The sequence below is a fragment of the Semicossyphus pulcher genome, unplaced genomic scaffold (assembly GCF_022749685.1).
Source record: "Semicossyphus pulcher isolate SPU_LCO1_2020_fin unplaced genomic scaffold, fSemPul1.0.p SCAF_28, whole genome shotgun sequence".
NCBI lineage: Eukaryota > Metazoa > Chordata > Actinopteri > Labriformes > Labridae > Semicossyphus > Semicossyphus pulcher.
The window spans coordinates 3800852-3821466 of record NW_027211702.1 but is presented as its reverse complement, the minus strand read 5'-3'; the positions used below and the strand labels follow the sequence as shown (position 1 = coordinate 3821466).

Here is a 20615-nt window from a genome sequence, read left to right as displayed (position 1 = left end):
AAGTGAAGGTGTTAAGTGCTCAAAAGTAAAAATTGTAATTCCCTCAATGGAAATTTTCATAGAAGTGGAACTGATGGAAACATCATGAGAATATGTGCAGACGTTTAGTAGATGCACATGTAGCATTAAGGCTGAATTGCCAAAAATGATACAGCATGCCTGCAAGCTGTTCAAGGCTGAAGCCACATCAAATGCAGCAGATAGTTTCATAATGTTTGGACTCTGCAGGTTTGTAAAACACGCTTTGGATCATATGTGTATTCAGGCCTCTCCATAAACTGTGAGGCTCCATGATACCACTTCCTGTGAGGGTCTTAAATGCCTCCGCTCACAAAATTCTTTCAAACAATGCAGGAAATATGGTAATAATATACTTTATGTTAACATGACTCTGTGCACACAGTCAACCTCTTCTGCTCCAAACTGGCGTTGGGCATGGGGTTGACAGCAAAGATCCCGCACGCTGGTGTGTTTAACAGCAGAACAGCTTCTTTGTGTTGGTCTGAGGTTAACGTTCACAGGTATGGAAACTTCAATGACTGTAGTGATTGTTTTAGTTACGTTTTCTTTCGCTGTTTGTCCTCTACTCTGCTAATCTGGAACAGATCGGCTGCAGGAGCCGAATTGGTCAACAGAGCTGTCAATCATCATTTTGACAGCATCAAAACACATGAAAAATAAACACTTGGACATAAATCAGCACGATAAGAACTAACTATAATGAAACCATGTTTGAGAAAAATGTATTTGACGTGTATTTTGATTTTATAGTTTGACTCATGTCCCATCTGTTAACATGGAGGAGGCAGGCTTAATGACCTATACTGCAAGCAGTCAGCAGGGGGCGATAGAGAGGGTTTGGCTTCACTTTTATGGAGCTGTCATGTCGTCCATCTTTTTATACAGTCTATGGTTGAACCCAATGCTAACATAACAGCGTAGTAACTGGCCTCTTTGTTTTGGGGACACCATAGTGGCTCCACAGATCGACCACCTCTGACTCAAAAACTTGGAAAATTGGAAAAAAAAAAACAACCCGCATGTGACTGAATCTTCAAATAGATTTGGCTGCAAAGGACTCAGCAGATGGGATCCTTCAAATTTGGGGGCGAAAGGCAACATTCCTCAGGATCCTTCCTTCCTTTTAAGATCCTTCAACATGGGACAGCCTTGGTGACACATTTGGTCTGCAAACACATCCTGCGGAGGTTGCGGCCCAATTTTGACACAGCTCCCGTCTTTTTTGTGGTGAGGACAGTCTCGTTCTTGTGGCCATTGGCAGCCTGGAATGATTGAATAGTGTTGACCTTGACCTTGTTGTCATTGCCGTCACGGGTGTGCAAGGCAGTTAACCCCTAACCCACGTCAGTGAGGCCGGTTAGAGGCCAATAAATCAGATTGGAAATGGAAAAAGAGCTCTTACTGTAAGCTTTGAATGTATTGCACATTTAGAACATCTCGTGTTGGCAAAGTCAAGATGTGTAAGTCAGTTTAAGGACTTTAAGTCTACTGTGGTGTTCTTTATGCAGACGATTCTCCAATGTTAGTGCTGGAAAATGGACCAAATGATCTTACAGTAATTTTTTCCTTGACCATGTTAATCACTCTTTATATCCCTTCCTTTGCTTCCCATCACGCCTCTCTAATCTCACTTTTCTTTTCCCTTCCTCTGCTCACAAACGACCAGCCTCTTCCCCTTCTCTCCCACACCTTCTCTTTCCCACTTTTCCCCTTCTCCCCATGGATCATCACTTACCTTCTTTCTCCTCCTCCTCCTCCCTCTCTCACTCTCTCTCTCAGACCTCTTCTCTCTCTCTTTCTCCTCCTCCTCCTCCTCCTTCTCCTCTGTGCTCTGCCGTCCAGACACACAAACTAACTGACGGAGAGTCTGCAGTGTGCTGCCAGTCTGTGAGCTGGAGAGACACTCACAGGACACACAGGAGAAATCTTCAAAGACAAACTTTGGGCACAACTTCTTTTATTTTTTTTCCAACTGTGGATGCAAACAGAAGACCTACTTTTGCTTTTCTTATTTCCTCTGAGGATTGATTTGTTTCCACAGAAAGCTGCAATGCTTCTGCTCTACCTCTTGACTTTTGCTGGTGAGTGCATTTTAACGGCCGTGCCAGTGCTGGTGCATGATGGCATGTTTCTGTTAATGCCAGTTGCTATGATTCATACTTACCATTCCCTCTCTCCACTTTCCCTTCTCTCTTTTTCTCCCACAGCCACCGTCCAAGCACACAACCAACTGTTGCCAGGCTCCTGCAACTTTGAGTCCAACACCTGCGGATACACGTCAGATGCAGACTTCACAAGCTGGATCCTGCACAAAGATGGTACTGGGAGACTTTAACAGATACCACAGAGCATCTCCAGCCCTTTATTTTTAGTTCAGAGGCTTGCACTTAGTGTAGACTTTATTGTGCCTATTCTACAATCAATTACAGCCGTTTAGCTGTGACGCTGCAGTTGTTTTGGTTCTGTTTTTGGCCATACCAGCAAAGCGCAGTGGTTATAGAAGCCCATCTGCTCTGCGTTGATCCTGCATCTCCCAACATCTGGAGTGAGTGAAATACCAGATTTAGGTATTCTCGTTGGGCTGGTACTCGAGCTGAGACAGACGAGGGCTGCACACACCCCTAACTGCATTATGTCAGGCTCTATTTATCTGAAGTGATCAAAGACTGTAGTTAAAAGCAGATCAGGTTATTTATTTGATCTAATTATTATGTTTTCCCTGTGGAAGAAACAGCACAATTACTGATTACTCGGTTGCTCTAGCTCTAGCTGCAGATACATCTGGACACAAATGCCTTATATGTTGAACTAGCAGCAGGATTCCATTACATTACTGTGACATGAGGTGAGGCCTGCTGTAAGAGCTGGAGGTCATGTTAATGTTCCCTCTCTCTTCACTCTTTGACATTGTCTTATCTGCACAAAAAACATCCCTGAATTGAGTCATTTTGCAACCCTAATCCTGCAGGCGTGTTTTGTGAAACTTAAAATGAATGATGCACCAGGATCCAAACACGGGCCAGAGTCCAGGTGCTTGTAACTCTCAGCATAATTGGCTAACATCCAGATTTCCAAATCCTAGGCTGTTTAAGCAGGCTGTTGAACTCTTGTTCCTCCAGTTGCAGAACATTTTTGGGTGTACAGACTTAACTACAAGATTTTCATGTAAATAAATGTCTGTTAAGTCACTATCTATCGCTGAATGAGGTAACACAATGGTGACTGAGCCTATGGCCCACTGATGAAAGCCTTTGCATTTGCAGGATTACAGACTGGATGTCTGTGGTGACTTTCACGGAAAAAAATCACAAGCAGCGCCCAGTTAGTGACGCATTTTCCATCAGCCAGCAGTGGTTGGTCTGCCAGAGAGGGTAGGCAGCTGCTTTTCTGATCTCTGCAAGTGTTGTGAGTAAACACGTTGCGCGGCTCACATGCTGTGGAAACGAGATCGCGGGTGAAAATCAAAACGCGAGTTGTGTTATTTTGGAGACTTTGAAAGACATACAGCACATGATGAATGTGAGAAAAGAGAAGCACACAGGTTCTAAGTTGTTTACACAGTTTTTTGGTTTTAAATAGGGTGACATATTGTTCACTGCAATGTTTTATATTCAAAAGTGAGTCGGGCCTGAGCCCTACCAGTTCCGCTGTCCATGGTTGTAACTCTTGACTTTCCTGGCTGACGGTCTCTTTCCTTTTTAGACTGTTTGCCTTCATCTGAGCGTTGAGTTTGTTTCTTTTTCTTTTGATTAACTTAACAGACATTTATTTAGTGGAAATCTTTGAGATTAATACTTTAAATTACATTAAGAACCATCATATTGAAAATTCATTATATTCAATTACAAAAACATGTAACAGAAAGTAAAGAGAAAGTATCACATCTTAATGTTTGAGAAACAGGAATGAGCGAATCATTGATATTTTAACTTCTTAAAAGACTTGATTGCTTCTACACTTTTGAGGTTGTGTTCAGATCTCACTCACTGCAAACATACTGCCCCTTCATTTTTGATATATCAAACCAACTGAACCATCTCTCATCTCCAATCATGGTAAGGCGGCCTTCCCGCTTGCATAACCGTGTCCTGCAGCTCCAGAAGCCACTGTTCCTGAAGCTTGACCCTGTTAAGACTTTTTCCAGCAATGATTCTTGCTCGTGCTTGTCTGAAAATGTCTCTGCAGCCTGTCTAACTGTCATTCTTCACCCCTGGGATACTTTAGCTACCTTCTCTTTTCCTGTTTCCATCCTTGTTGCTATTGCCGCCGGCTTGTTTGAAAAGGTCAGAGTGGTTGGTGCGGTAATGGTGTGCTCAGTTCTTGATCATTTATTCTCCTCTCTCCGCCTCTGCAGCCCAGCTGAGGCTGCAGGAGGAGTGAAGTCATGTCAGATATATGAAGCACATTTTATTTGTTCTTTACTGAGTCCAAACAAGGCATTGATGCTGATTAAATCAAGAGGGTACGCCAGTTCTTACTTGATGGTGATGAATTAGGTTTATGTTCAATATGTAAATAAAAACATTTGCTAACAATTGCAGTTAATTGGCAAAAGAAGCAGAAAAACATCTTGAATTGGCTGATGTGAAGGTGAAATGAGCTCATTTCTGGTGTAAGTGTAAGGATGAAGGAGGATAAAGGAGCCTTGGGGCAGCCGGGCTTTCCAAGGGGACAAATAATAAATGACAGACCAGTGAGGGGAGCTCAAACACCCTGGAGCACAGCAGAAGAGTGGCTGTCATGGTGAGGGCTGAAATACTGATGCATAGTGCTTTGTCTCCTGATGTTAGCTTTTTGTTTTTTATTACAAATAATTGTTTCATGAGTAACACTATCAGGCCTCTAACATGTGTCTTCACAAATTGATCTACCTAAACAGGAACGTTTTGGAAAACACAAGCACAAAGTGTTTTCTAATCATTTCTCTTTTGTGAGTCAGGACAGCTGGGCGGATTCACAGCGCGTTATTTCTTACCTCGTGTAGAAACTATGTGAAAAGAAAAATTTCTACTTAGACACACGTTGTTTCTCCAAAATAACATTTTGTTAAGATTAAGCACTAAGGGTCAAATCATTATGTGTCTTTTAGGGATTTTGTGCCGATATTTTCCAACCCTTTTTGCAGATTGTTGATTTCAATACCGATATATTAGGCGCATGTTTTTTTCCCACCTCATTGCAGAGAACATACAAGTCTCCCCTGTAGTGCAATTGATATGCCTGCTCTTATTGTAGTGTCCCACTGGCGGATGCAGAAACAACATAATACAGTGCTTTTTAAAATGTACACATTCACTGGGCAATATAAGAAAAGTACTTTAACTTAGGTTATGTACAAAATGCCATATTTATTTGAATGTAACATTTTCTTTTCTGTTTTTAGGGAATCATCCAGCATTTAGGCAGAATTAAGCGTTGTTTTATTCGCGGAAAATATCGGCAGAAAAGTTACATATCTGCCAATGTCGATTTGTCATTTTCAAGCCCTAATCTGCAGATAACGTGCTACTATCATGCATCCCTAGTGTTTCTGTATCCCTAAGAGGGAGGTTTCAGGGGGTGGAAAGATCGATATGACTAAAATATCTCAACAACTATAAGAGAGATTGATCTTTTTTCACCATCAGGTCAAAACATTACTCTGCCAAAAACAAATGCCTGCACAACTGACAATCCCACACACTTTAACTGTGCTTGTGTTTATTGCTAATTTTAAAAATGCTAGCATGCTAATGCTAAACTTTTGGAGACATTTATGACAATGGTGGTAAAGAATTTATTCCCTCTGCTGTCTGACATCTTTTGGGACAAGTAGTGAAAGTCCTCTTTTGGCTTTTACTTGTGGAATTATGATTATCCTACAATTCTGTAACAGCAGATGCTTCAAGTGTTTCTCCTCTATTTTTAAGTCATAGCTGCTCCACCCAAAGAAAATCTGTGAACCACTTGAGAAACTCTATGAATCAGCCAAAAAACATGTTACATCTGGTCAACAACACTGTCTCTGTCTCCAACAATGTTCTGAAATGTGAATAAAAATGGACAAAGAACACAATTCAGTCTTTTACTAAGGTTAGACTGAACTTCTCTTTTGTACATGGTCAATCATAAAATTAAATATGGAGCTTAATCCCAAATTAAATGTACGTTAAAGGGCCTTGAATACTGTGTGTTCTGTGCTTATAAAGCTGAGTCTTGTATTTTTTTCCTTGTGTTATGGTTGCAAACGGAGCTATTGCAAATTGTTACAATTTTAAACCTGGTCTGACAAAAAAGTATCATCAATGATCGGCAACGGCAATTGGCAATGTTAGCATTTGCCGTATCTCAAAGCACCACTGGGCCTGCATCTTACGTGACCTTGGAGCAAGCACTTGGTTTCATGTCTGTTTCTATAATCTTGAAGGTCAAGGACTGTCCATTTTTTTGAGGAGCTTAATGTCAAATTTTGCCCTTTATTTGTATAAAGTTTAACATTTCAAACTGTTAACCTTTGATTCTTTTGGGTAGATAGTTATCCCCACATCACCAGTCATACAAAAAAGATTTTGGAGACTACTTCAGGAAGGTTAACTTTACTAATTACCCCAGTACAAACACTGCCACAAAGGGTGATGACGTCTTTTCTCAATCCTTCACACCTTTTTCTTTCAGGCCGTTTTGTTGCAGTGGACACAGCCCCGACTGATGACCAGGTTGATGAGACAGATGCACATGCCCAACCACAGAAGATGACCACAGGGATCCTGCTGAGCCCGGCTCTGGAGCAGGGCGAGTGGAGCTGCCTGAGACTCGTCTATCAGATCACCGGGTCGGGAAGCCTGACAGTCCTGCAGCGCACAGACGGAAAGAGCTTCGACAGGCCGCTGTGGAACAACCAGGAGCCCTCTGACAGCTGGGTCATCTCAAGCATGGACCTGCAGAACAACACAGAGCCTTACAGGGTAAAATACATTCAAGTGTCTTTAACATTTGTTTAAAAAGGAAACTAGCTACAAATGAAAGTATAGTCCAAGGAGCCTCTAATGATCCCTGCAGGTTGTTCATGTTTTTAGCTTACTGACAAGTAGCTACGTTTGCAGCCTTATATGGCACTTAAAGTGTGCAAAAAGTGTTTGTGTTTTGGGTGGCGCTAAATAAAAGGCTATAAAATTTTAAGTTCTGATCCTCTAAAGACCTTGAATCATTACATTTCATAGCAAAGTGGCCATTAGATTTTGATGCCTATAATGTACAAATGATCCAAGCTATATTCAAACTATATTTACTCCCAAACTATATATTTTTGCAATCTAATTAAGGATTACAAGTGCACTACGTCTGCAATAAGTACTTTCCTTATGTTTGAATTAAACGACAGAGGTGAAAAACAACCATCTCTTCTGCTGTTGAAAGGAAGACAGATATAGGTTGACATAACACATGCAGGTCCAAAGTGAAGCCAGTAGAAGTGTGTGGAAAAACACACACATATGGACACCCACACACATTGTCTAAACACTGTGTGGGAACAGTACAGCACATGTTTATGTTATAGGCAGAGGCAGAGCTGAGTCTGACAGGGTCATGACATGCATAATGGTAATTCAGGTCTGTGCCATGAGTGGGCCCCTCTTCGTATAAACGAAGCCTATTTCAGTCCAGAGATTTAAACTTTAAGACTGATAAAAGGTTCTGCTATTTACTCTTACCTTACACAAGCCCACCACCTTCAGTAACATCACAAAAATGACTTGCTGTTGATTTTGTTTGAACTGCTTTAAATAATGACTCTATCTTCACCATGGAAAGAATAACAATGACATTTCAGAAATAGATTGTGCCATCTCTCTTTATAAAGTCACAAGAGAAGATTAATACCAATCTCAACTCTGTGCCTCAACTACGGCACAGGATACAGGATGGCACTAGCTTAGCTTAGCGTAAAAACCGGAGGTAAGGTTAAGCAGCTAGCCTGGCTCATTACTCAGAAAAAAAAGTTTCCATGGCATTACCACTCTACATAACTCCCCCTAAAGCAACAACAGAGGTGAATAGATTAAACAAACCCGATCCAATATGTTTAGTAGCGAGCTTTAAAAGTGTTGGTAAACTTTCTTTCTCGGTAAGGACATTCAAGCTAGCTGCTTCCCCGTGTTTTCAATCCTTTATGCTGATTAAGCTAACCACAAACTGACCCTTTCACTGTACTTATTCACTAACAAAATGACAATGATATAATTCTTCACAAGAAGTTCTTAGAAAGAAAGCAAAAACATCTATTTCCCAAAGTGTTGAACTTTCCCCGCTAACAATGAAAGCTACTGAATGGAGAGAAGCTTTAGCTAAATCTGCTACACAGCATTCTCATTGCTAGAGGTGGATATGCTTTAACATGGTTCCTCACAAATAGCTAAAAATAAATACATTTGTTTTCTTTCCAAGGGTTTGAGGAAAAACTGAAACTAATCCCACATCTGTGTGTGAAGTATGCTAGTCAGGAAGCAGTTAGCTTATTTTAGCATAAAGACTGATGCCAAGGGACAACAGCCTGGCTCATCTTTCAAAAGAAATAGTTACACCACAATTCCCCCAAGAAAGGACTTAAGAAAGCATACTTTTTACATCTGCTTCCCCATGTGCCCAGCCTTTGTCTTATAAAGCTAACAAAGTCCTGACTCTATTACTGTACATGTATCAACATAACTGTGATACCAATATTCAGAGCTAACTCGTAGAAAGAAAGCAAATATTTTACTGAGTCTTGACCTTTTTTTAACACTAAAATACAGAGGAAAAGTAGCATTCTCATTAAATATGTCTGTGCAAAGTTGGCTGCTTGTCTCCTGTTTAGACAAACTGTTGATACATTTTTTTGTGTGTCGGTTCTCTTATCATCCCAGTTTCGAAAAAAAACAGCAGTCAGCTAAATTAACAAAGTTGAGACTACTTTTACCTGGAGAAGAGTGTGGCAGAGTTGGAGGAGAACAAAACCAAAACAGAGCTAAAAAGAAAGCACAATATATATTTTATTATATATTTAAGCACAAATTACCTCTGATATCATGTTTGGTCCAAAACATACGCAACTTTACATGTCCAAGCTCTGACCTCATGTTTTAACACATGCAATTTTTCTTCCTATGTGCCATTTCTTACTCTGCAAGCCATTTGACATGAAACCTGCTGCTCGCTGGAGCTTTGAAAGTAAATTAGATTCTATGTGTGCACTCTCTGTGACCTTCTATGTTCACCCACCTACAGTGAAGTCATTCCTATGTCACTCCATATCACTGGTTGCAGAGTCTAACTGAACATGTGTTGCTGATTAGGTTGTGATTGAAGGTAAGCCTGGAGACAGCCCTGGGAGCAGCGTGGCCATCTTTGAGATCCACATCAGCCCTGGATACTGCCTGGGTCTGTGATTTCACACATACATCACTCATACATCCTCTAAAACAAAAAGGAAAAAAAATCACATGCATGTCTGGATGGATACCATCTGTGCTCACTTGGGATATTATCACGTTACAACAGCATGACGGCCTTTCGAACCACACGCATAATTGCGGTTCTGTTACTGATTTCTTATTTTTCCGCATCCAGACTGTGACTTTGAGGAGTCTCACCTGTGTGGATACAGTAACCAGTGGAACGCTAATGTGAACTGGTTTGTGGGAGGTGGGGGGGGCCAGCTCCTTCACAACAACATACCAAATGACCACACATACAACAACAAGACAGGTAAGTATCATTCCTCACCTATTATTCTTACAGGGGTAGTTTTACCCAATGAGTTAGAGTAGGTGGATGCTATGAAAGGACAATATTAATATTTATGTATATTTTCCAATTCAAATACCAGAAACCAAAGTTTCTAGCAGTAGAAATAAAGATTTACTTCCTAGCTTGTAAGTTAAGCCTGGTGTTATTCTGTATTTTTCGTATTTTCAATAAATCCCATGGAAAGTCAACAACTAACAATGATTTAGGTCATCTTACAATACTTTCTGTCTTCCCCACCCTGTCTGCAATACTCCTTACCTACCGAGCACTTCTTATTAGAGACGTAAACACAAAAAAAAAGGGTCACAAATAGTTTCATTTTAAAAAGGCCAAGTAACTCGTATAGGATGTTTATTACAATCAGATGCAGCTTCTTGGCTTCAAAAGTGAATGTGGAAATCTGTATTATTTCCAATGGCCAGCAAGGGGTGACTAAACTGGTTGCAAAAAAGAAGTCAGTTTACCAGTCTACCAGAAAATTACCTATACTTCCAAGTAAATGAATAACTCACACTTACTAGTTTCTTCTTCAATACAGCATCATGTTCATTTTGTAAATCATGATCCCAATTAGAGTAAAATAGACAACAAATCAGGGTGTCCTTTAGGGTGGAGCTACCTTGTATTTGACAAGGCTCTAGCAAAGTGACCTGTCAACCAGGATGAAGGCCTTGCAATGGGTCATCCAAATATGGTCACTTCTGGCTTCAAGGAACCAAGATAGGAGCAGACAAAATGCCCCTATCAAAGCTTCCAAACAGTAGTCCCGAAACCAGTGAGTGACTTCTAACTCATTTTGTCCATTTCTTATATACTCTATGGTAATCTCTTGGTAATCTGTAGCTCGGCACTTTAGATATTTGCTAACATAAATCAGTCAGAAGTTAATTGTCAGATTGATGGGAACTATTTTTGTCAGTAGCTAATTAAAAGTCTAATCTCGTAATAGTCTAAACTTTGGTGAGTCTACAGCCTCACATATAAGGAGGTGGCCCTCACAGTGTAAAGAGTTATCTGCGTCCCATATAACTATATAAGAACTGTTATTCTACATGGCTCAGACTTGGTACAAGTAGCATCATAATTCAACAGTTTTTACCAAAACCTAACGATTTAAATAGAATAAAACCTGATTTAACACAAATATGCCAAAATAAAACATTCTGAAATACTGTTGTTAAATCAATAAATTGAAATATAAACTAGATATCTCACTTACTTAAAGTAAATTTTGTAGCAGATGTCTACACCTCTGTTGTTGCAAATTATACAATCCATGCTTTCTTAGTATAAATACATCCGGAAATTGTCAAACTGTATTTTACAACCTGTCTCATAATGAAACCCTGTTAGGTCACTTGATGTACGTGGACTCAGTTTACGCCAAGACTTTCAAAGAAATGGCCAAGCTGATGTCCCCCATGACGACGGTGCCGTTGTCCGGCTGTCTGAGCTTTCAGTACCAGCGGAGCGAGGAGAGGGGGAACCTGTTCTCTGTGTTCACCAAGGACAAACTGGGTCAGTACCAGGAGCTGTGGAAGGCGGAGAAAGAGAACCAGAGCGACTGGAGCAACACGCTGGGAGAATGGATACCTGTGCAGGTGGACCTGAAGGCCCCGTACTCTGTACAGGTCAGTGTGAACATGTCATGTTGGCTCTACGTACATAACATTTAAAAGTTTCATATGATGATTTTTAAATAAAAAGATATTAAAGCGAGTCAGTGTAACTTTTGAAGGTGGAAATAACACAATCTTCCTCCTAGAAAGGAATGAATTAAATAAATAATTAAAGAGCAAAAACAGCATTGCTAATTTAATTCAGTGAATTAGCTGCCTCACTTACATACAGGTCTGGTATGAGGACACAACCTTGAAGGACCAAGTGGCCCCTGGAAAAAGCCACTGTCCAGGGACCAATGGAGAAGCGGATAGCGTCCTCCAAAGGCACAGAGCGAAATTGCATTTTCAGCAGTAAAAGCACAGAAAGTGCAGCCATCACATAAAATTTGTAAAATGTACTTACTGCTGAATAATTTTTAATATATATATTTTGCATATATTATGTTCTCATAAAAGTGGCAAAAACTTTTGTGAGACTTTTTTTCTACTTGACGTTGAGGCCAGAGGCACAGGTCTGTTCAAATACCTGTGAAGGAGGTCTTGGGGGTTTTTTGAGAACTGTGAGAGTTTTTGAACATCCATTTCACTGAAAGATGCTCTTTGTTCCTGATTCTGTTTTAGAGAGCTTGTTCATTTATAATGCTTGCATGCATGTTACCAGTTTAGCTTGTGCAAAATGTCTTAAGAATTGTAAGTGCGAGTATCTCAAGTGTACTACGTCGCACGTACATTTAACTCCCGTGTGAGGATGTGCATCTTGCATACACATGATGGCATGCAGCTTTGTTAATGAGCGTCTGTCTGCCTCTCCAGGTGGTCTTTGAAGTGGCCTTTAACAGCCCGAGAGGCGGACGAGTTGCAGTTGATGACATTTCCTTTTCTCCAGAGTTTTGCAGCACAGACTCCGGTGAGAAGCAGCACATTGACTCACTTATATTCCAAACAGTAGGCTCATCTCATGCCACCATAAATACAGTTATATTTCTGATGTAATACTGTCTAGTTGAACATCCTAATCATCAAAATATTAAAGATTTGGCACTTTAAAAGGGTTTATAGCTTAAAGCCTTATTAGCAGAATATATAGGCTCCATAGCCATGCAAAACCTTGGAGGTTTACATGTAGTGGGTATAAGAATATCAGTTGTCCTAAGGGTAGAGTTTACTAAAGTTAGCATGAATGTGCTCTTTATATTGCACAGCGTTTTGGTTTATAGGTTTGATATTTTCTCTGTGCAGTTTGATTTTGGACCCGATTTGGGCACTTGAGGAAAATTCAGGAGGGTCACTAAATAATACGATTCCTGCTATTCCTGCTGGGACTATAAATATCCATAATACATGTCATGTGTCAATCTGGCTTATAAATATTAGGTACTAAAGCTAGAGCCATTAACATGCTGATTCCTTACATTTGCCCCACAGAGCCGACCTTTGACCCCTCCATCGCCAACTGTGACTTTGAGTCGGGTCTCTGCCAGTACACCCAGGACCAGGCGCTGGGGTCGTGGAGGAGAGTGTCTGTGAAGCCCAACATATTCAGAAACGGAGACCACACCACAGGCGCAGGTGGAGTAACACACCTGATAAATGATCAGAACAATTACAAAATTTAAACCTGCATTAAAGGGAACTCCAGGAATTTAACACATTAAAGTCTGATTACATGTCTAGGGAAGTGCTATATGTGAAAAAGGTTGTATCCGTCAGTGGCTCCAGTGGGAAGTTGTGTCCAGCTGTTCCAAAAGAACGAGATGACGATAGCCAAAACTGCAAACCTGAGGCTTAAAATTAGAATATATTTTGATGGTTCTGCGACTCTGGCTTCTTTAAGCTTAATGTTCGGTTGTATAACACATTTACTGTTTGATCGGTGAACGCTTCCACCTGCAGAGATCAGCAAGAAAAACACTAAACAGAAGGCTAATAAGCTTCTCCAAGGACTAGACTAGAGTTAAAGAGTGGAGCATTTAGCAGCTAAAGTCAAAGATAGTTATTCTAAGATTACAAATAAAAAAGATGAATATTGGACTTAATTTTTCAAAACATAAAACTCCAAATGCATCATGATGTTGCTCCAATTATGATGCCAGTGTACATTTATCAGCCACTTGACTTTAGAAGCCAGAGATGTCATTGTGGAGGCGTTTTTGTCAGCTTGTTTTGGTTTTTTCGGACCCCTTTTGGGCCAAATACCAGTTCAAGTAGCTTTAAAAACAGTGACATCTTTGTATGTGGCTTTGATAAAACAAAGCACATTTGATTTGAGGCTAAAAGCAGTTAAAAAGTGTTGATGGAAACAGTTAGGGCTCACAGATTCCGAGGAAGAGAGATTTTAGTTGGAAATGTTGTCTTCTCATTCCAGGATCTTTCATGTTGGTTCACTCCAGGCTGAGCCCACGCTCCGGTTACGTTAGCCGCCTGATCGGTCCAACTCTCCCAGGGAACATGAAGTTCTGCCTGAGATTTTACTTCTCTCTGAGGGGTGAGTGGCACCCAACAACTCTCTTGATTTGTCATATTGCATTGGTCTGTATGTGTGAATCTTCAGCTGTGATTTATTTTGCTGACTCACCGACCATTTATAACTCTGGCAACCGCAGGTTTCAACCAGACGGATCGGGCCCTTGCTGTGTATCTGCAGCAGCAGCAGCAGAGCAGCAGCCAGGAGAAGATCTGGACTCAGGGAGAGAAATCCAGAGGAATCTGGATTGGCACAGATGTCACCTTCCAGACGACGCAGCCTGCCAAGGTCAGAGGAGAGGAAATGGAAATATTACATCAGTCAGAATAAAATGGGAGAATCAAAAAATCTGGGGCATATAAAAGAGGGGATAAGTAAACGGAGGGTGAAGAGGGGAAAGGAAGAGAGAAAGAGGGAGGGAGCCAAAGGATTAATGTATTGCGGAAGGAAGAAATAAACAAATGATGAGTCAATGAATGAAGAAAGACTGACATGAAGTGATCCACAGTGAAATTATTTAGTAAACACATGAACACATGAAGAGAGGAGGGGGCGGAGGGGAGGTGTAAAGAAAAACAAACATACGTGAACGAAGAAAGTGAAGGACAAAACATTTATAAAATAATTTAAAAGGATGGATGACAAGAAGCAAAAAATAATGTCTAAAAAACAGAGAGGGAAGCAAAGAACTAACAAACAAATCAAGGGAAAATAAAGGAAAAAGGAGAGTATAGTTTAAAACAACTGAACAGAAAAATAAACTATACAAATGAATGGTAAATGGATGTACTTATATAGCGCTTTTCTCGTCTTTGCAACCACTCAAAGCTGCTTTTAAACTACATGTCACATTCACTCATTCACACACACACACACACACACACACACACACACACACACACACATTCATACACTGATGGCAGAGGCTGCTACCTAAAGTTGGCTATGCCACCGGGGGCAATTTGGGGTTCAGTGTCTTGCCCAAGGAAACTTTGACATGTAGCCTGAAGGAGCTGGGGATCAAACCTCCGACCTTCCAATTGAAAGATGACTGACTCTACCACTGAGCCACAGACAGGAGAATAAAGCAGCTCTATGAGGCTGTAGGCTACTTGTGTTAAGCTAAATGCTAGCATTAGCATGCTCACACGCTGTCATTAGCAGTGAAATGTTAAATGTTCAGCATCTGAGTATAGCATGTTAGCATTTTAACATTTGTTAATTAGCACTTTTGGACTGATTAAAAAACTTGACATTAGAAACAAATGTTTTAGTGTTGCCTGGCAAATATATGGTTAAATAATTATAAAAAAAAAGTCTGGGGTGACTGAGTAACTGACTGACTTAGTGACTGAGTGACGGCGGATAATGCAGCATATTGGACCTCCATTGACGCGAATCTCTGTCTACGGCTCTGGATACTTTGTTCGGGGAGTAGGCGGGGCTGCTCCTCTCCTGCTTGTCCACGGTCCTCACCTACATCCGCAGCGCACCTCATAAGGACAGTCCTTGTAACACATTGCCCACAAAAGTGCACATTGACCTGATGCGGTCAGCCACATGCTAGGTTTTGACCTAGTCTTGTTAAGAGTTTGCAACTTGATGTTGCTGTAGTTACTTTGCACTAGTTGTAGATAAAGGTTGTGAGGCTTTACTTGCGTTGAGCTAAATGCTAATGTCAGCATGCTAACATACATACAAAACAATGCTAAAATGCTGTCATTAGCGGTGAAATGTTTTAAATGTTCAGCATCTGAGTATAGCATGTTAGCATGTTAACATTTGTTAATTAGCACTATCGGACTGATTAAAAAACTCTGATTAAACTTGACGTTAGAAACAAATGTTAGAATGTTGCCTGGCAAATATATGGTCTAATAATTAGTAATTAAAAACTACTAATTTTCCCAGTTTTACAACTTCATATTGCTTTGGACTAGATTAATGCTGTGAGGCTATACTTGTGTTGAGCTACATGAATGCTAACAAGCTCACAACTGCATCGGTAACATGATGAGGTTCAGAAGGGATAATGTGTTGTTCGTGTTCATGTACAAAGTGTGAGTTTAGTGTTAGCATGCTAACATTGCTGATAGGCACAAAGTGAGGCCAAATTATTGGACACATTTAAATATGACCTGATATGAAAACTGAAGGGATTACCCATTTTTTAAATTCATCCTCTGAGGTCCATGAATGTCAATTTTCACGCCGATACATCAAACAGCTGTTGAGATGTTTTCATCAGAGCCAAAGTTGTGAAGTTGTTTACGCTAGCACGGCTAAACTGCAGGAACTATTTGAGGAATTAACCAGCAAATAAAAGCTCAAACAAAGGGATGGTTCAACAGAAAAAAGGAAGGAACGGAAATTAAAAGAACAGACAGCGAGAAGGTCAATGTGCTAAACAGATGAAATAACAAATATGGAAGCAGATGAGATAATGTGGTCTGTGTTGAGATTCAACTCATCTGGTCAGCGCTCCACACTGTCCTTTTGTTCCTCACTTTACATGTTGATCCACTTTAAAACAAGCTGCAATTGATTGATCATTTCCTTCAGAGTCTCAGACAAACAGCAGGGCAGAAAGTGAAGAACAACCACAACCAAAAGTTTGTGGTTTTGGTTGTATCCGGAGCTGATCTGCGAATGATTCATAGCTGTAAGACTGTTAGATTTCCTCCAGGATAGTCTAAAGATGAAGATGCCTCTGCTCACTGTTTACCTCTGCTGTTCAGGTGGTCTTCGTCAGCACCTGCAGGAGCTTCTGGGACTGTGGCTCTGTGGCTTTGGATGACATCAGTGTGAGCCTCGGAGACTGTGAGCTGACAGCAGGTAAAAATTATTAACAGACACAGACAGGCCATCATATAACTTGATGAGAGTTAAGAGTTATTTTCTTCAGTTTCCAGCATTTAATTTGCATCAAAATGCATACAATGATGACAATCCAGTCCATGAATTGAGGCTGGATCATAAGTCTAATGACAGCCACAGAAAGCCCTAAAAGTTTGGCATAAATCCCACTGCATGTCAGTCGGTTTTGGTGCTGGTTTATTGTCTGCCACCTTAGTGCAACCAATTGTACCATGAAAATTCAAACTGGGGGTCCAAAAGTGGCCCTTAAACCCCTTGAAGAATACAAACTAAGTAGGGGCCTTAGACCTTAAGGAAGCAGTAACCCGGTAATTTCTGAGGTCAAATCAAAGACAGTAAATACAAAATGAACGACGCGTCTCCATCTGTACTTATTTGAAGCCAAAATACCTCCGAGGCGGGCGCTGCCATCTTGTACTGGTGACGTGATTTGGAGCCAGAGACTGTGCAGCAGAGATCGGCAGGTGGAGCCGCGGTAACAATGTCCCGCCCCTTCCGCTAACCAAAACACATTTAACTTATCGAAAAAACAATGGCAAGATTCCCCTTGTCGGCTTATTAAACAGCAGAGCAGCTTCTTTATATTTATGGAAAGTTTAATGACCGTAGCGATTGTTTTAGTTCAGTCTCCTCTCACCGTTTCTCCTCTACTCTGCTAATCTGGAACAGAACGGCTGCAGGAGCCGGATTTGTCAACAGAGCTGTCAATCATGAGGTCACACTATTTGCCTTACTGGCAAAGTAACTTAAATATCTGCATTTTAGGTGATTTCCACAACAACTTGCAAATAAATATTATTGGAGTGCAATTAGTGGTAAATTTAGAATCAGTCCAGAAAGATGCTGCCAAATAGTTTGGTTTCAACATTGACCATCACAATAATCTTACGTCTCTAGCCTTATTTTCCTGTTGCAGGTTCTATTACGTCATCTCTCCTGGGACACTGTGACTTTGAGGCAGGTCTGTGTGGTTACACTCAGGACAAGCAGAGCGATGATGCTGACTGGGAGTGGAAGAGAGGACCCACTCCCACCTCTTACACGGGGCCCAGGGGAGACCACACCACAGGACTCGGTGAGGGATCTGCTTGTACTGGCAGATACTTAAAAGTCAATATGTTTAAATGCACACAGAACACAGGCTCAGACAGCATGAGTTAAACTCTATATTTTAAATTCTTATGGCTGTAATCAGACAAACTTTTGATTGACAGGATACTACCTTCACCTGGAGGCGTCGCCCCTGCTTTCCGGTCAGAGCGTCCGGCTGCTATCCTCCATGCTGAGGGGCTCCAGGGGCCCTCAGTGTCTGCGCTTCTTCTACCACATGTACGGCTCGGGCACGGGTCAGCTCAGCATTCGTCTCAGCAAAGACGGAGAGAACGTGCTGTTGTGGCAAAGGACCGGCGAGCAGAGCGTCGCCTGGCTGAGAGCCACAGTGGAGTACCAGAGTGACAGCCAGCATCAGGCAAGAGTGCAACAAAAACATGTCTCCCAACAGTTTTTATTTAAAGCCTCAGAAAGACAATCATGGCATGAATTCTTTATACTTTACGAAGGTTTTTTAAGGGACAACTTATGTAGGGCTGCAACTAAAGATTATTGCTTACTGTAGATTAGTCTATTTATAGATTCTGTATGGTCACATTCACACTTAAGTTCCAAAAGCCAAAGTCACATTGCTTGTTCTGTCCTATCAACATCCAAACACCCACTCTACAATTACATAATGCAAAAATAGAGCAAAATCCTTGTTTATAGAGCTTGAAACAAAATTAAACGAGCATTTCCTTCCTATGTTTACAAGGAAATGCTTGTTTTTCGCTGATTATGTAAGTAAACCGATGCCACACACTACAGCGTTCATAGCCTTGGCTAATTTGCAATGTCTATCCCTAGATGGGCCTTTAAAATACATGAAATCAACAACAAATACACAAGAGACAAAACAGACTCAACACCAATAAGACAGATATAACAACATAGGATACAAAATACACTCCTACAATAAAACTTAATGTAAAACAGGGAGCACAAAATCATACATGATTACAAGGCTGAGCCCTCTTCAAAAACTGTTTCAGTTTAAAATGTTCCAAGTCCGGCTCCATTTTTAATGCATGAAAAATTTAAAGTGAGTGATATATTAACTTTATTTATTTTTATTTTTATATAGCACCTTTAAAAACAAGAGTTTACAAAGTGCTTTGACAACAAAGCAAAACAGGAAAACAAGCAAATCATAAAACCAGCAAATCACAAGAGCAACCAAAGCACAGAAACCAACAACAGGAGAACTCACACAACATGTCCATGCACGAGACCGAGGGGACAAAGCAAGAAGAAGTAGAAACAATAAATAGAAATAAAATTGCTACACAAGATAAAAGAGAGGAAATGAAGCAAAAACGAGAAATAAAAGCTGTAAAAGCATCAAATTAAAAAAATACATAAATAAAAAAATAAAACCAGCAAGGACTATAAAACAATAAAAGATTTAAAAGCAATAGAAGCAATAAAAAATAAAAGCAATACAAGCAACGTAAGAGAAACAAAGCAATAAAAGGGCTAAAGGCAACATAAGCAAATGACTTATAAATATGACTGTTAAAGAAAGCAGGATGAGTTTTTTGGTTAAAAACCACCACTTAAGTATGTACAGGACAAAATCAGCAAAGAGATAAGCGGTACGGCTTCGTCCACAGGGGGGCGCCAAAATCAACACAAACCAAAATTTCCTCTCAGGAGCTTTAATTTGTACTTGCAAAAACTTTTAACCTTCTTTTAAGGATTTAAAAAAAGGTTTATTAGAGAAAGTATCCAAGAAAAACTTATTTTTTGGCCTGTCTAAACCTTTTTCACACCACTTTTCTGACAGATGAAAGTGATTTGTTGCTTCCACACTGATGAAGCAGCATTAAAAAAAATCTTATAATGCGATTTGTAATGATACATCAGTCCTAAGGGTCATTATTCTGCAACTTTTTAATTCTAATATTTGCTGGACATTTATGTGAAATATTCTGACAATATTGTTTCTCTCTTCATGTCACTGTTACAGATTGTGTTTGAAGCGACCAGGGGTTCATCAGTAAGAAGTGACATCGCTATTGATGACATTATCTTGGAAGGTGGACCTTGCCCAGGTAAACAATCTCTTTCAGGTATTCACTGAACAAAATAAAGAGGGAATTATCTTAAGGTCTGTAGAGCAGCTTTCTTATTTCTATTTGATTCCCCTGCAGCAATGGAGATGAAGGCCACTGTGGGAACCTCCAACGAGATCGAATAGAAAGCAAGAAGAAAACAGCTGCGTAGGATGCATGAACCCTGTATTTTTGCACATTACAGACTCCTGACTCCTACATGGCGACCTGAACATGTAGGCACGTGGATTAAAAAGGAAACTTTTCGTGTAGTTTGGTTTTCATGGAGCAACACATATCAGTTGTATCATAGTCAGCATTTCTCTCTGCACTGTAGCAACAGAGGGTTTGTTAAACTGTGTGTTTCTTCACACTAATATGCATTAGATTAATGCCCATTGCTCTAATTAAACCACAAAGTTATTCCACAAAATGTTTGTTTTTCTTTTTGTTGGCAACGGCTGAATTCAACACCTGATTTTAGAGAGACTGTCATCATTTTAGCATTGTTACTGAAACTCAGGTAAATTACATGGTAAATGGACTTTACTCAATACACTGATTAGCCTTAACATTATGACCATCGCTGCCAAAACAGGCCTGACCCATCGAGGCATGGACTCCTTTAGACCTCTGAAGGTGTGCTGAGGTATCTGGTACCAAGACTTTAGCAGCAGATACTGTAAGTCCTGTATGTTGCGAGGTGGGGCCTCCATGGAT

At 40.5% G+C, this 20615-nt stretch overlaps 1 protein-coding gene across 1 annotated transcript; it reads left to right on the top strand.

The window, feature by feature from the left end:
• Window positions 1–1999: 1999 nt before the first annotated feature.
• LOC138605158 (MAM domain-containing protein 2-like) lies at window positions 2000–20305 on the top strand. The gene is made up of 15 exons (XM_069677271.1): window positions 2000–2102; window positions 2229–2339; window positions 6676–6965; window positions 9333–9417; window positions 9607–9744; window positions 11140–11417; window positions 12222–12315; window positions 12834–12977; window positions 13774–13894; window positions 13992–14160; window positions 16611–16707; window positions 17666–17824; window positions 17964–18217; window positions 19811–19895; window positions 19995–20305. Exons 1-15 carry the CDS (start codon window positions 2000–2002, stop codon window positions 20039–20041), a joined length of 2175 nt encoding a protein of 724 aa, XP_069533372.1. The 3' UTR covers window positions 20042–20305.
• The last annotated feature ends 310 nt before the right edge of the window (window positions 20306–20615 follow it).